Source organism: Pempheris klunzingeri, chromosome 13 (assembly GCF_042242105.1).
Source record: "Pempheris klunzingeri isolate RE-2024b chromosome 13, fPemKlu1.hap1, whole genome shotgun sequence".
In the NCBI taxonomy this organism is placed as follows: domain Eukaryota; kingdom Metazoa; phylum Chordata; class Actinopteri; order Acropomatiformes; family Pempheridae; genus Pempheris; species Pempheris klunzingeri.
In genome coordinates this window covers 19,589,771-19,606,024 of record NC_092024.1, presented here as the reverse complement: position 1 = coordinate 19,606,024, position 16,254 = coordinate 19,589,771, and the positions used below count along the sequence as shown (strand labels likewise).

The 16,254-nt window shown below is 40.0% G+C and overlaps 3 protein-coding genes across 4 annotated transcripts; all 3 read right to left on the bottom strand.

Moving 5' to 3' along the window:
• Positions 1-301: 301 nt before the first annotated feature.
• On the bottom strand, positions 302-4,855 carry LOC139212119 (proton-coupled zinc antiporter SLC30A2-like). The gene is made up of 8 exons (XM_070842588.1): positions 4,798-4,855; positions 4,479-4,687; positions 3,474-3,620; positions 2,544-2,697; positions 2,248-2,458; positions 1,412-1,517; positions 1,187-1,321; positions 302-447 (listed from the first exon to the last, which is right to left on the bottom strand). Exons 1-8 carry the CDS (start codon positions 4,848-4,850, stop codon positions 350-352), a joined length of 1,113 nt encoding a protein of 370 aa, XP_070698689.1. The 5' UTR covers positions 4,851-4,855; the 3' UTR covers positions 302-349.
• Positions 4,856-4,998: 143 nt separating this feature from the next.
• On the bottom strand, positions 4,999-10,341 carry dnajc5gb (DnaJ (Hsp40) homolog, subfamily C, member 5 gamma b). Its single transcript, XM_070842774.1, has 6 exons — positions 10,185-10,341; positions 9,724-9,853; positions 8,712-8,925; positions 8,379-8,532; positions 7,872-7,949; positions 4,999-7,491 (listed from the first exon to the last, which is right to left on the bottom strand). The coding sequence occupies exons 2-6, from the start codon at positions 9,834-9,836 to the stop codon at positions 7,433-7,435; spliced, it is 618 nt and encodes a 205-aa protein (XP_070698875.1). The 5' UTR covers positions 9,837-9,853; positions 10,185-10,341; the 3' UTR covers positions 4,999-7,432.
• Positions 10,342-10,810: 469 nt separating this feature from the next.
• On the bottom strand, positions 10,811-14,677 carry tp53i3 (tumor protein p53 inducible protein 3). Of its 2 annotated transcripts, none has more exons than XM_070842447.1 (6): positions 14,600-14,677; positions 14,257-14,436; positions 13,856-14,123; positions 13,341-13,553; positions 12,351-12,547; positions 10,811-12,193 (listed from the first exon to the last, which is right to left on the bottom strand). In XM_070842447.1, exons 2-6 carry the CDS (start codon positions 14,395-14,397, stop codon positions 11,996-11,998), a joined length of 1,017 nt encoding a protein of 338 aa, XP_070698548.1. In that variant the 5' UTR covers positions 14,398-14,436; positions 14,600-14,677; the 3' UTR covers positions 10,811-11,995. The 2 variants fall into 2 exon arrangements, with proteins under 2 accessions (XP_070698548.1, XP_070698549.1); XM_070842448.1 differs by having other exon boundaries at positions 14,257-14,407; positions 14,600-14,651.
• Positions 14,678-16,254: the final 1,577 nt, after the last annotated feature.

The window sequence follows — 16,254 nt, the reverse complement described above, 5'->3', positions numbered from 1 at the left end:
GGCTCCTGAGGATAAAAATTAAAGTTTGTGGGGAGTCAGCATGATGGAAGCATAGCCTTTTTTTTTTTTTACCAAATTAATAAATAAAGCTCAAACATGAATAAATATTTCACCAGAGCCTGACAGCTCTGAGATTTGGAATATATACAGAAAAGTAGCTGCAAACAGGATTTACATGTAAATAAACTGGGGAGAGGCCTGAGAGGAATCAATGCAAACAGTGGCAGAAACTCCTCATATCTAAAACTGCTCAGTTACACCATCAGCCGGTCCGACGGGGGCGAGAAGGAGGCTGTTCAGCAGCCCTGCTGTCAGACTCCTCTGTGGGTCATCCTGCAGCAGGAGTCCTTTAACGCTCCACCTGGATTGTGATGCTGGAGAAACCAAACTCGGAGCGCAGGAGCTTTGTTGACTTCGCGAGGACGGTCTGAGCGTCAGCATCTTCCTCTGGGGACACAAATACAGGCAGCATTATGTTAACGTTACGGTTCACAGGAATCTTAATGGAGTGTCTATTTTCACCAAGATGTAAACAGCCAGATTCGGCTACTTGCACCCAGTGATGTTGTACAGAGTCTGCATGGGGCGAGGATGTGGTGATGAATGAATAACTTACATTTTTGGGCTTAGGTTAACCAAATTGCAACTGAAAGAATAACTCAACTAAGGACATGTTATAAAAAATAAAAGGATATTTTTGAGAAATTATTTAAATTAAGTAGGAAAATATATATATTAAAACCTGTCAAAGGTGGAAAAGCATCTGGGTGTAAAGAGCCACATTGTTTTTTCTCCTTGGGTGCAAATAGCACCTGCATAACCTTACACATGTGTATCAGTCATCATCACTCAGATCTGATCCTGTTTTGTGTTTAACTGGACTTTTTAAAGATTTTAAAGAAGATAAGGCTGCGTCATAATGTTGCCCAGATTAAATAAGTACATTTTATTAACTTCATTTTATTTAACCTTCTTGTTTAATCAGGTTGGAAACCTGAAACCTCTTTTAAAAGAGACGTCTGGCCAACAATCAGGCAGCGAACTGAACATTACTGAAAACAGCCACATTTATAACAAAAATAAGAAACAGGATTACTTCTGGTTCTTACTACTTGTACTACTAAAGCACCAGTAGTACACCCAGACTGTGTGAGGAGGATGTGAGCTGTATTGACTTTGTGTCTACCTGTGGCCACGTGGACGGAAAGTAAACACTGAGTCATGTTGAGGCTCCACACGTGCAAACGGTGAACAGCCACAACTCCTCCGACAGACAGCAGCAGCTCTCTCACGCCGTCGAAGTCGACGTGCTGAGGAGCGCCTGCAGAAGACAGACGCTCAGTGCCAGAGACACATAACCTGGAGTCGTTAAGATGATGATGTCACCACAGGAACAAGAAAGTGTGTTTACCTTCCATCAGTATTCTGAAAACCTCCTTCGTGATTGGAAGAGTCGTTCCAAGAACAAGAGCCGAGAACAGGAACGTGCAAATCGGATCTGCTATTTTGTATTCAGGCTGTGGAGAGTACGGAAATCTGATTAAAAGCAAATAATAAATCACAAAATAGAGCTTGAAGGCTCACAAAAGTCTGTGCCAACTGAACTTGCTGATGCTGTGCCCCATCAGGGTTTGTACGACGTTTGAAAAGGAAAATATTTACTATAAATTCAGTTGCAAAAAACAGTATAATTCTGTGTTTAGTGGTGCAGTAAATTACTTCATAAAACTCAGCATGTTACTATATTTACATGTTTATTTAGACCATTTACATATTTAGATTAGAAAATATCTACAAATTCACATTGGAAAAGTGTCGTGCTTGTGACAACCCGTTCAGTTCTGCTTTCAGTTCTATGTTCAGTTTTTACTTTATTATTTATCGGATTTTTTTTTATCGGATCGAAGTAGAAGAAATCTGACGACGGGATCATTTCATTCCAAAGATTTTTGGTTTACGTGGATGAAACAGCAGATTATGTTGAAAATAGACGATCTGTCAGGGAATATATTCTAATGCAAGCATGTTCCTAACTTTGAAAACAGTTCAAATTAAAGTATTTTCCAAACTTTCAGGACTTTGTATGATCTTTGTCTTACTAAATGTAAACATCGGCACTGCTGGTCTGTCGGGTCACTTTCCACCTGACTGAAGTAACTCAACAGCTATTAAATGAAATGTAGTGTTTTAGTTTTTAGTTCAGTTGCAGAGACGTTGGCCCTTTAGTGTTTTTCTGCTGACACTCACCCGGAAGTGGATGATGGTGGCAGCCAGCAGGACTCCGACACTCTGCACCAGATCTCCCACCACGTGGACGAAAGCCGCCTTGACGCTGGCGTTGCCGTGGCCGTGATGGCGGCCGCGCCCCGGACGCCGTTTGTCCCTCTGCAGGCGGGTGGTGGGAAAGCTGTGACTGTGGCCATGTGAGGCACCAGACTGATGGAGGATCAGGACCATCCTACATGAAGTCAAGACTATACTTAGAAGAGCGTCTAATCAACACCAAACAGAAATAATCCCAACCATCAGCTCATCACACTCACAAGACGTTGACCCCGACACCACAACCTGAGGTTATGAGCATGATCTGACTGTCGATGTCGTAGCTTCCATCAGTGATCCTCTGCACGGCCGATATGACCAACACTGCTGTCACAGCCCAGATAGACACAACTGACAGCAAAATGCCCAGGATCTCTGTTCAGAACAACAACGGAGAGTCAAAATACACATTCAAAGAAAAACGGGGCAAAATACACAAAGCCAAAATATATTAAGGGTAACTCCACTTCTTTTAAACCTGAATACCATTTTTACATATTTTGGGTTTGAAATGACCAGTAGGTACAAAACATTTTGGCAGTGGTCCAGTAGATCGCCTCAGCCAGCGGCTGCAAATGGGCTGCACTGGCTGTAATGCAAACCTTTGGGACAACTGAAATCTAAAGTGTTTGTTTTTCCACTGACAGGCTCAGATTATTATTCAAAGTGTCTGACAGCATTATGGAAAATATCCTTACAAAAAATAGATCTAGATCAAGGCAGCAGTAGACCAGCAACCTCTGTGTCCTACAATATAAAATTACTGTTTTTGTCAGGGGAGTTTAGCAAAAAGGACCGAACAGGTCCTTTAGGGATCCTTTCTGTAATGTCTTCAGACACTTCAAATAATCTGTGCCTGTCAGTGGCAGGAACAAACACTCTTAGTGGGCGTACTTTGATGATTTCAGTTGCATTACGTGGGGAAATTGTTGTAAACTGTGCTTAATCTAAAAATACTTGTATCAGCCTATAAAATACCCAACATGTATTAAACTTTAGAATGTGGACTGGGTTGCCAAAACCAAAAAATACTCACAACATGACCTCGGTCTCCTCAGTAGCCACTACAGCCTCACTCATACTTACTTTTGTTTACCAAAATGTTGATGAACTATTCCTTTTAAAAGAATATGTAGTTATTTTGATCCCACCTGCTCGATGCCACCCGAAGGTCATGGAGTGTGTGTGAGGCCTGGATGAGATCCACAGAGAGAAGATGCTGATCACGATGCTGCCGAAGTCAGTCAGGAGATGTGCTGCATCCGTCATGATGGCCAGACTGTGAGCAGCGTATCCGCCTGCAGAGACGAGAGACGAGTGGGAGAAGGTGTGTGTGTGTGTGTGTGTGTGAAAAGGGAGGGTTGTGTTAACATCCAGCAGCTTATAAAAAGGCCATGGATTAAATAGTTGAAAACAGATTTCGGACACTTTTTTGGAGATGTGCTGTACACGTAGGCATCCTCACAGATTTATCACACACAGCGTTGGGTACAGGCTTTCTACACGTATCAGCTAATATAAGACTTTTTAATCCCACCGTTAAATCTAGGGACAGTTTTGCTATTAAAGTAAATATCAAATGTGAAAACAAAGTCACACATATGCTGTCAGTTCAAAGGTAAAAGTGCATCAAAATGACGGTTGTTGTTAAGTTGATGAGCTGCTGATTTATCGGTCAAGCCCTGGTGACTAGTGTCTGAACTTAACCAGTTTTTTCTTTTGGTGTTTTTGTCTGAAGAAATGATCATCTTATCTTATAATTTGATCATATTTTATATGAGAATCTTTTTTCTTTATATGCAAAGTAACAAGAAAGTATAGTAATCTAATATAAAGGTAGTAGAGTAAAAAGCTCAATATGAAATGTGGTAGTGTAGATGGACTAAGTAGCAGAAAACAGTAATAGTAAATGAAGTAAAAGTACCTCAAAATTTTACTTAATTGCATTAATCAAAGTGCAAAAGTAGTTAAGTTACTTTCCATAATTGTGACTTGTCCTTAAGCACAATACAAACATCAAACACAACCATTTCTTATTTACTAGCTGCCCAAATAAAATATACAAAAAGTAAAAGTGAAACAAATGTGCCGTATTTCTGAAAGTCATCCATAAAGTATCTGAAACGTTTGTGGCAGCTGAAATCAGTTCGTCTCACCGATCACCTCTGCGGCCATGAAGACGAGGCTGACGCTGCAGGCCATGAAAAGCTTCCTTCTGGCCAAACACCTGTCGCCACTTTCGGCCCCCGACGTCGTGTCCATCTCGTGGCAGAGCCGGTCGGGCCCCCACAGGCCGTCCAAACTGGAGGCATCTTCACTGAACTCTGACACCGAGTCTGGATATTTCTCCTCGGGAGAACTCGTCCTGAGTGAAGACAGAGCTGTGACTTCTTTCACTGATAGTCTGAGCGATTAAATGTGGATAAGAGCAAATTAACAAGCATCTGGGCAAACACTGAAAGACTAAAAATATACCGTCTGAGAGGCTCAATCAGATGTTGTTCCTCTGAATCCGTTGCTGACTCCATCTCAGGGACTCACTTTAAGCTGAACTAGTGTTTAAGGGAATCTTGCCAGCTGCTCGAACATGCGTTATCTGACAGAGGTGGAGCACAGCAGGAGCCAATGGCAGGTTACCGAGCACAGAGGTGCTGCTCTCAAACAGCAAAAGACAACTTTATGACATTTCCATGTATCACCCAAGTTTATTTGATCACACAAATATTCATTTTACAGAAACAAACAGTTTGGAAACATGTAAAAAGTCTGAGTAATTGAAAAATACCCGGGAATGTTGGCACGATAAAATAAAATACACAGCCTTTGATCAAACAATTGAAACCTGAAGAGAAAAAAAAAAAAACTCCCACTAAAATGTATTCAGGCACTTTTGTGAAGTTTGGTCAAGTATGATTTCTGATACACAACATATACACAACTGACTTTTAATTGCATTTCTGGGATCGTTTAAACTTCACACAAACACATTATTGAATTGTGTTAAAGTCAAAAACAAAAACAGATCAGATCCTAAAATGATGCACATGTTCTATTAGATTTATTTTTTACAAAATGAATGAAGCACACCCACCACTCCTACAACCAGCACCCGATAAAGAATATACTGTAAACATGAGAGATGACATCATTTAAAGCGTTATCTTAATATACACATTGTCATAAAACTTCAAATCAAAAATATATCTCTGAATTTACATAAAAACAGGATTCCTATGTTGAGCATAAACCACTATTTCATGTGCATACAGGCAATGAAGAGGTCACTGTCATTAAAAGGAGGCACATGGACACATCTGGATCATCTGGATCTTATCACCAGGTTTCACACAGGCAAACCACAACAATTTGGCAGTGGATCAAGACAGGAAGTTGTTTTGTTGACAAGTGAATGTTGGTTTCAGCGTGAAGAGAAGGACGAGGAGCTTCCTCAGTACCTAGAAAAAATAATTCATCTCCTTGTGTTTTTTTCTTGAGGTCACATTATGTGCACGTACAGCAAACCCACCAACAAAACCACAGGTCTGATTACAGGAAATAGTTCAATAGTTTGGGGGAAATTCGCTTATTTGCTTTCTTTATGCGAGTTAGTGGAGAACATTGACACCAGCCTAATGTATGGAGCTGGAGCCAGGAGGCAATTAGCTTAGCTTAGCATAGATAATGGAAACAGGGAAAAAGCTCACTAATTAGCTCACTAATTAACACACTGTATGTCTTTATTTTAATCTATTGCCATTAGTTTAATGTGTAGACAAACATCAAGCTGTTTTAAGAGTTAAATGCTGGAAATATTTTTAATAAACAGCCGTTCATCCAGTATGTCAGTAGGTTTGCAGTCATTATGCTACGCTAAGCTAACCAACTCCCAACCCCATATTTCATGCCTATCGGAGCTACCATAATTATCCGTTCCAAAATATAGCATTTAGCAGCTGTAACTGCTACCGTGACGACTCGAGGATGTGAGTCGTCACAGAGGTGTCGGTCGGCGTATTTAGGCTAATCATCTAGTGTCTCCAGATCCACACTTAATGCTGCATTCATGTCCTATCAGAGTTATTTGTAACTAGCAGTGCAAAGCTGTTCAAGTCAAACCAGGTCATAATTCCAAAATGAAAACTCTGAAATTACTTCCAACTTGGTGCTTAATGATCAAAACAAATATCAGACACATGTGGGCTCCATGTGTCAGCAAAGTCTTTTGTTCAAGGCTATTAAACTGAACCTTATGAATATGGTGCTATATTGTCAGTTCACAGTTGTAGACAGGAAGTCTCAGGTAGTGATCATCCAACTGGCTGACGACGTGAGGAGCAAAAGTTGTCAATGTGGGAATCTCATCTAACTTTTAGATGGAAAGAAAGTAAGTTTTCACCCAAAATGTTGAATTATTCTGTGATGTCTGTTATTACTTTATCAACAGTGGACACAGCTGACATCCAAACATGTTAAATACAGTTTGGTTCAGTCACAATATTCTGTCCATTTGAGGAATATGATTGGAAATCATTTCATTAAGCCCTTTCTACAATATGTATTTATGTGCAGTACGACTGAGTGGTTCACCTCTAATAATCTAAAAAGTCTGAACCAGCCTATTACACTACATTAAAAAAAATTATTAAAACACTTCTGACCCAAGAGGCATCATGAACCAAAATGATCTCAGACCATCGTGGCAGCTTTAGGATTTTAAACATGAACTTGAGATATTAAAGTGCACATGAAATCAGAATTATTCCAGAGCTTTGATCTGCGTGGCTTTACCGTTTGTCACCGCAGTCCAGATACTAACCAGTATTCAAAAATAAAAAGTTTAAAAAATAAATATGAGATTGGATCAAAGTTGCCACTTTAAAAAAAACTATGGCACAATCAACTCGCTGCGTGATTCATTTTCACAAATACGTCACTGAGATAGTTTTCAGCCACAACCTGAGGAAAACAACCACATTCAGACCCAGAATTTACACTCATCGTCAGCCGCCACCTTGAAAACCATCAGTGCCGCAGCTGCTGTGGTTTTATTACACAGTCCACACTCTGCATGACTCCACTCACTCTTATCTCTGCCGACGGGCCGGGTGGATCAGGGCCCTGAGGTGCCGATGGTCGCATGAGGCTGAATCACAATCGGTGTGTTCTCGCCTTGAGGTGTAAAAAAACAGAAAGAAGAGGTTTTTAACATGATAGGAGTTTAAACTAGAGCTGAAATGATTAGTTGATTGTTGGTCAGACAAACAAACAATCTGATGACGTCGCCTCTGAGAATTTTATGCCTCTAGAAGGAGGTCGTTGTCGAGACATCGCAACAGCTGATTTGATTTTGCTGCAGCCTGCAGCATTTGTTGGAAGGTATTAATACAATTAAGTCAAGTGTTTAGCAAATGCACAGTCCACAGGCCTGATGTGTTAGAAGCTGACAAGACATAAACTCCTCCACAGTGAAACACGGATTTAGCCTCTGCCGGATGAGTCAAGCAGCACAAAGCAGCAGCAGCCAGCTGACGACAGGTGAAGGACTTTACCTGAAGAGGTGACGGCTTCACCTGAGGTGTCAGTGGCGACACTGGGGCTCGGCTGAATAATTATTACGTGGTCTCGTGCTGTGAAACAAAATTCAACACTGAGCAAACCCACGCTTCTTCCTGACACAGGACACATAAAAAGGACAGTCTCCAGCATTAAAGTTTCTCCAAATGCAGAGACACCGATTTGGGCAGGATTTAAAGAAATAATTCAACATTTTAGGGAGATATACTTATACACTTTCTATTTGAGAGTAAGAGGAGAAGATCAACACCATTGTCATACCTGTGAGGTAACTATGAAGACAGAGCCAGTCAGGGCTGAGTATAACTTTATAACTTTAAGTTGTCAACCGAGATAACCCAGTACCAAGTATTATCAAAAATTCTCTGTTATGCGCTCGAGTAAAAACAAGACAAAATATATGGCTCTCTTCGGATGGACAACAACACGCACCAAAATGTCAATACAAACTGAAGTGAATTAAAAAAACTGAAGTGCCTCACCTGCATCCTGCTCCCTGATCTCTGCCTCTAGGTCCTCAGGGTCCATATAGGCGAAATGTTCCTCGTCTTCTGGCGATTTGCACTTTCCACAGCAGAAACAGCAGCAGCACAAACAGCAGCAGCAGGTGAAAATACTGCAGCACACGACAAGGGTCTGAAGACAGTGGAAAGGGAGTGAACGTCAGCATATTGTCAGCATGTATAAGTGCTATTTATATGCTTACACCTTACAAAATAACATACTGAACTACATGAAGGCAGTTAAAATATAAAAAAGCTAAAATACATTTTTCATTCACACATCTGCTCAAATGTCAGTTTTTCATCTCTCACCTTGAACCAGCACTTGGACGTGAGGAAGTAGTATTTGACGCTCTCTTCCCCAAACTGCTCCGCCACGTAGAGCCCCATGGATCCATACTCGTCGTAGATCTTCCGTTTGTTCTCGTCACTGAGGATGGAGTTGGCGTTGTTTATCACCTTGAATTTCTCAGCAGCTTCTGGGTTGTCTGGGTTCTTATCGGGGTGATGCTTCAACGCAAGTTTCCTAGAAACAAATGAGGGTGAAGATTTGAATATGCAACTGTCTTTTCCACTGGATGATTAAGTATTGCTGTCATTCATGACTGAAGATATTACCAACCAACCTGCATCAAATGAACTGTCCATCTGTTATTGAGTTGTCAAAATGGGTGTGGCTAACGTGAAGGAGCGGGACAAAGTGTCAAAAATGAAAGCGGTGTGTGTGTGTGCCTGTTAATCTGTGTGTGTGTGTGTCTTTCAACAAAGTATGGCCACGCTATTTGACTTTGTTTACAAGTTCAGAAGCCACTCCCACTGCCTCAACCCCCTTTTACCAGTTGGCATGAACAGATTATCAGCATCATATAAAGTCATGCGCCTTTTTTGCAACAGGCCACTCCTACACCCACACAACATTATAACATATCAGCACACACACACACACCTTCACTTACAGACACTCCGCCTCGATGGCACATTTTAGCCTCCTAGGGCAAAAAAGGGTGGAGAAATTTTTGTGGACCAACCAATGTACAGACTGTGATACATATATAGTGCTGCTGGTCACAGCTAAAAACTAACTATGAATGTGTGTGACTGCAGTAAACCTGCTCCAACTGGAACATGACATTTGTATGAATTCATTTAGGGTCTGAGGAGCTGCGATTAACTTTTTTCAGTATTTTCTGACATGTTATAGTCTAAATAAATAATAAATGAATGGGAAAAAATCTACTTGTGTTGTGACCTAATAAAACCCTGAATCCCTGAAAGTGTGTTCTCAGTGCTAAATGTACAGATTCATTCATCCATGCCAACACACCTGTACGCCTTTTTTATGTCTTCTTGAGATGCTCCTTTCTCCAGACCCAGGACTTTGTACAAGCTGTCTCCTGCTGTTGACATCTTACGCTGAGGTCTGTTTGGGTCCTCCATGTTTCAGGATTTGGCGGCTGTAACATTAAAAAAAACACAAATGATTTAATTTCCTGGCAAAGTTCAAATATATAATAAATTAAGGAAGTTCAATGGCTGTTAGATTCGGCGAGGAAGTAAGAAAACTACAATAAGCGTTCAAAGCATATTAAAAGCCCATATTACTGATTACATGACTATTGTTTGCGTTACTTGAGAAGAAAATGCACACATTAACTTTTGTTTAGCTCAAATATTTAACTGAGTTTACATTAAACCCTGCGGGCTAAAGTCACAACCAACTGCTAACTGACTTAGCTAACTTTAGCAGTAGCCGCATAAGGAGTTTTAAGTTAAAGCTTTCCGTACTGCACAAGTAAATATCGTTCTTTTTCGTCGACTCATAGAGTCTGAAATGCGTCCGTTGACTGCCTTGAAGTTTGTCCCATGAAGCGAAGCTGAAACTCGGCTTTTCCTCCCTTTAATTGTCTCTCCTCATGACACGGAGGGAAACTTCAGAGGAGCCGCAGCGGCGAAGCAGGAAGTACGAGACAGGAAGGAATCCCTTGACGTCATTGGCCACGCTCGATGCGCGCTCGGCTGCGTCGCAAATACGCAGGATTTAAATGTATCAATAAACAATTAAATAAATGAGTAAGTTGAATGGATCATTATATATAATCATTATTATTCATTGTTTATATTTGTGCACTATTCATTGATACATTATATGCACATACTTACTTATAACAATACTTATGTCAATATTACTACTAAAACAACTACTACTACTACTACTGATAACAATAATAATGTTGATATGGTTTGGGAGAAACATTCAGATCCTCCTACCTAAGTAAAAGTAATAACGCTGGTGTAAAAAATACTTCATTATAAATAAGCATTCAAAATCTACTTAAGTAATAGTGCAGATGTATTATCAGCTAAAAGTATGTACGTATCAAAAATAAAAGTACTAGTCATGCACAATGGTGTGACCAATCAGTGACCACTTTATTAGGTACATCTACTCAATCTAATACAATTTATCTGCCATTAAGTTTACTATTATGATGCCTGTAATGTTCCATTGCTTACGAAGTTTGTGATTTTTTAATGGCATTGTTGGATACGTGAAAATGTATTTAAACAGTATGTTTTAGCAATAGACTGCATTATACTCAGGTGAATTTCTAGTATTCTGCCTCATCATATATATGTATATATAAATGGACAGGACAAATAAAATCCAAAACAGCACCTCTTTTAACTACGATAGATATGTAGTTAAAATGTCACATTTTCAAGTCTAGAATGGTGAGAGTATGTCTTCATCAGCCAAATTACTGAAGGAACAACAGACAAACAGCAACAAAACGTTACCAACTAATTAAAATACAGGTCTTATCCCCTTAGATGTATGAATATACCAAACCAATTCAATTAAGGAAGTTCTTGACAGTTAATTGGCCTGTAGGTGATTTTAGAGGAAGGAAGGTGAGATCAAATTATTATTTATGGAAAATTTGGAAGTGTAAGCTTACTATAAAATTTGTACGTAATCTTTAAACTGTATGCATTTAATTCGATTATATTTTGTTTGCTGATGTGATACAATTGCACCTACATACTCTGTGCCTTCATTAAATTAGTCAGTTTATATGTGAATATGAATACGTTTGACAGGAAAACAGCTCTGCTCTCTTTTTTAAATAATCCCCTAGTCAACATATAATATGCTCTGCTTGAACTAATAAATTGAGCCCAATATGTTTTTTTTATCTGCAAAATTAGTTAAATTATCTTGATAAAATCCTTAAAATGGTATCTCCTCCTTCTCCCTCATTAAAAATGTTTTAATCTGTAGTATTTGTATGACATCTGTGGACAGGATGGTTTAGATTTACCCTCTTAATGTCCAGCGTAAGCACATTACTGATAATATGCTTTTAGTAGTGGGCAATCCTGTGTCAAGTACCACTATTATTATAATACAGAAGAAACAGCACGGTATAATAATAATCTTTGGACTGTTGGTGGATGAGATATATTTAAAATGATGAGCAACACTTGCTTAAGACAAATAGTTTTCAAATAACAGTGTGTTGTGAATTTCTTTGACATTAATCAAATGTACTTCAGAGCGGTTACATTTCTGTTAATATTAAAGCAGCTGTTCATCACTGAGTTTCCTGATTCTGTGGAGACACTTTAATAATAATCTTCCCCATGTTCCTGTTGGCCTCCATGTGCCTGTGAGCCTCTGCGATGTCCTCCAGGCTGAATGTGCTGTCAATCACCGGCCTCAAGGAGGCTGGCTGGTCTGAAAAATGCGGTAACACTCTGTGTGAGAAAGCCTTTACTAGGTCTTCTTTGTACTGTGGAGGGAAGCGCAAAGAGAAAATCAGGCGCAGGTACACGCATGCAAATACAAGAGATGTGTCAGAACTAACAGAGAATTTTAGCTGGACACGAGTCAGTGTGCAGAGGTGAAGAGAAACACAGCTGGTGTGTCGTTTCTGTTTGAATTCTCACCTGAAGGCAGCGGGGGCGGAGGAGGCTGCAGAGCAGGTGGCCTCGCTTGGAGAGCAGTTTGCCCAGCAGATTTCCCTCTACTGCCCTGCCTCCCATCGTGCCGTACAGCACCCACCTGCCGTCTGTGGCCAAAGAGCTCACATTTTGCTCCCAGTTGGTTCCACCAATGCAGTCAAGGATGACATTTGCTCCCTTGCCTGTGCAATTACAGTTATTAGTTACACAACTGCATGGTGCAGGACTCAGCGTTCATATTTTAAACATCATCAAGATTTCTACGTGCATTTATAACATATTAAAGGACGTGATGACATTCTATATTTATCTTACTGTCAACAGATGAAAAGACTAAAACCAACCATGAATTGATTCTGAACAAGTATTGCTGATTGAGTCTGGTATTATCTTATCCCTCTGGTCTATAAAGATCCATTGTTGTCCAGAAACTATTAAAAACACATCAGTGAGCCACACTGTTGCACTGGGTGACGTGTTCCTTAATCACCATGAAAACAGACAATGTGATTCGTTTGGAGTCCTACATTCACCATCCTGCTGCAATTACATACTCACTACAGCAAAAAATGTGTATTAATCTGCAGCTAAAAATAGTTCTAAATGTTTCGAGTGGCAGTGCTCAACTGTTTTAGTAAATTACTTTTTGTATTTTTGTGACATGCTTTTTTAAAGATTCTCATCTTCAAACAAATGGGCCACAAAGAGTAATTGTTTAAAGCTTAAAACTGTAGCCAGCTTTATTCTAATTAGTTTCTTCTATTCTAGCTATAACAAACAATATTACAAGACTTTGTTAAACACTTGTTTCTGGTCAGTTACGGCATACAAAGGTCTGTTATTTCTGTATCCCAGACCATTGCTATGGACGCAGATCTGATTACATATAACAGATTATATATGATATATTGTTTGATAGATCGCTGCAGTGGGAAAAATGCAAAACATTACAGGAATGACTGCTACACAACTCACCTCCTGTAAAGTCATGAACTCCCTGCGCAAAGCTGTCCTCTTTGTAGTTAAACCCAGCGGCTGCTCCCAGGTTCTCGGCCATCTTCAGTTTTTCTGAGCTCCCTGCAGTGACGATGGGCACGGCACCAAACAGGCGAACCAGCTGAACAGCAGCCGTTCCTACTCCACTGGCACCAGCATGAACCAGCACTACCTCACCCTCCTTCACCTGAGCTGTGGCAGAGAAGCACAGGATTTAGTATTGGCCCCATGAAGGCACATTCATTTATACTTGTTTCAAGCAACACACAAGTAGAATTTCTTCTTGTTTCTTTATTTTTCTTACTTGAATTATTGTATTTTGGACTGTTTCTTTACCTTTATAGCAATTATCAAAACAAAGATATAAAGCGCTTCATACATACATTATAAAAAAGTAACACCAAAAAGATAAAAATGATAGAAAAACAATCTATTATATACTCCTGCTTTAAGATGAATATACTCCCATAAATAAGAAACATGATTATTGTTACCTATGAGAACCAGCAGCTGGAAAGCAGTGAGCCAGGCCTCCGGGATCGCAGCAGCCTGACACAGTGTAAGATTAGTGGGAACAGGCATGAGAAGCTCCTCAGGCACAGCAACATATTCTGCATATCCTCCTCCACAGAGCAACGCAATGACTCTGTCGCCTGGCCTCCATCTGGCTTTCACCCCTGGGCCCAGAGTATCCACGGTGCCAGCCACCTCCAGGCCTATGATGTCGCTCTCCCCTGCTGGAGGTGGGTACAGTCCTCGCCTCTGTGGAAAACAGTATTACAGTCAGATTAACTTTACTGAATTAATGCAGATGAAGTAAAATAACCACATATTCCAGGATATGTGTAGAAAGGAGATTAAGGTGCACTTTGTCAGACTGTATATTGTATTATACCTGCAGTATGTCGGCCCTGTTGAGGGCAGTTGCATGAACTTTAATCAGGACCTCCCCGTGTTTAGGCTGAGGTCTGGGGACGATTTGCAGTAGTAAGTTCTCTGGTTCTCCTGGTACGTCAACATACACTGCTCGCATCATCTTGGCAGAGCTAGAGCAACATTTGATGACATGCTGATGCTGGTGTGAAAAATATTTAAAGTATTAAGGAGAAGAAGCAGAAGAAAAACAGAGAGACAGAAGAGGGGACATCAACAACATGTTTGTAGTTTTGGATCTCTGCTAATTCGACAGTGAATCGCTTGTAAATTCTGTTCAAGTATTTAAAAAAAACTGAACTTACCGTCCAGTTGACCAGCTTTGAGATGACAGCGTGAGGTTTGGTGAAGTTTGGCTGGGCTATCTTCACGCCTGATCTTCTGTTTGGCGCGGGAGGGATCAAACTACCAGAGGGGCGGGGCTTCAGGGCATATGACGAGGCATTTTTATTAAAGGCACACTGCACAACAACCGATGAGATGACAATTAAAAAACATTTTCATCATCACTAACAGAGATCATTGTTCTAAAAAATTATTTTGCCATTTGTCATTGAGGTCCAATAATATCCTTAAATGTGACTTTTTGTGACTTGAGTGATCCATCTCCATTAGTTCCTGATAGTGTGGAGGAAAGTGCTGCAACTAACCAATTATTTTCTTGCTTAACCCTTCAGTCTGGGGTAAAATGGCGTTTTTTACTACTTTTCATTTTACCTTTGTGTTTCCCATTAAGTTTACCCTTTTCTTGCCTTTCTTTGTGTCTTTCTTTTCAGCACAACCTCACCTATGTGATTCTACAAGTATTTATTTATTTTGACATAATATATGGACACACTGTATGTAAAAGTGCAAAAGAAACACAAAATCCGAGTAGGAACTAGTTGGATCTTTGGAGGAGCGGGGGTCTGCGCGGACACCTGCTCTCGTTCGTCTTCACGTGCAGCATCCACTTCATCCTCTGAAACTGGAGTCACTTTCTTCCTCAGGATCAGAACTTTCTTCCCCAGATTCAGCATCTTCTAACGCGTAGAAGAGCTGCTGTAGTGCGCGACTTCGGCTCTTCATAACTTTAGTGTTAATAAGCTGATCGAGAAAATTCAAACACTTGTGAAGAGTTTGAAGTGTTCGCTTTCCCACAGTCTTTGAATTGAGCACCTGCGTGCTTGTGTCACAGCTTTACGTTTTCAAACGTGCGACATGTGACTTTGACGCCGTCAGTAAGTGGTACAAAATGCACTTCGAGTTCTCAGAGCTGATGTCAACCTCATGTCCTGTCTTGTTTTGTCCCATCAGGTGTCCCAAACCCAAAGAGATTCAGTTTACTAAGAAAACCAGGAAATATTCTCATGCTGGAACCAGAGAACCTTTCCTTAAAAACAACTTAGACAGTCATCAGAATTGTTGCACATTCATTTTCAGTCAAGTAACTAAAAGATTCAGCAGAGAATAAATGTCATGTAGACCATCGAGAAAGGAAATAAAATGAAGGGAAAATATAACGTAATGTAAATTAGTAAATATAACAGAAAAATATAGTAAATTTGCTTCTAAAATTTCTAAATGTGTTCTGAAATCCCTCGGCACCAATGTTGTAAAGATCTGATACTTGTTCAGAAACACTGTTTCGATAAGACTAAAGAGAAGTTCTTGGACACGTAGCAGTCTACTACTATGATGAATAAGTAACCACCCCTGTTGTAGAAAACTGGAATAAATATCTTTTTTAGTAATTTATTATAAGTGTTATATGTAATTTTTATTATTATGAATATTCATAACCTAAAAAAAAATGTATAGGCCCTGAACAGCGAAACATCATGTGAGAAATAATGGTACCATCATTCTCTTAATCTGCAAAAAGTTACAGAGAAAACATGTGAGTCACTGTTGTTGACTGTATAACCTGCAAGAAACCCCGTGACTGCATCTTGAAATTTAATCTGTAAGGAATCAGGAA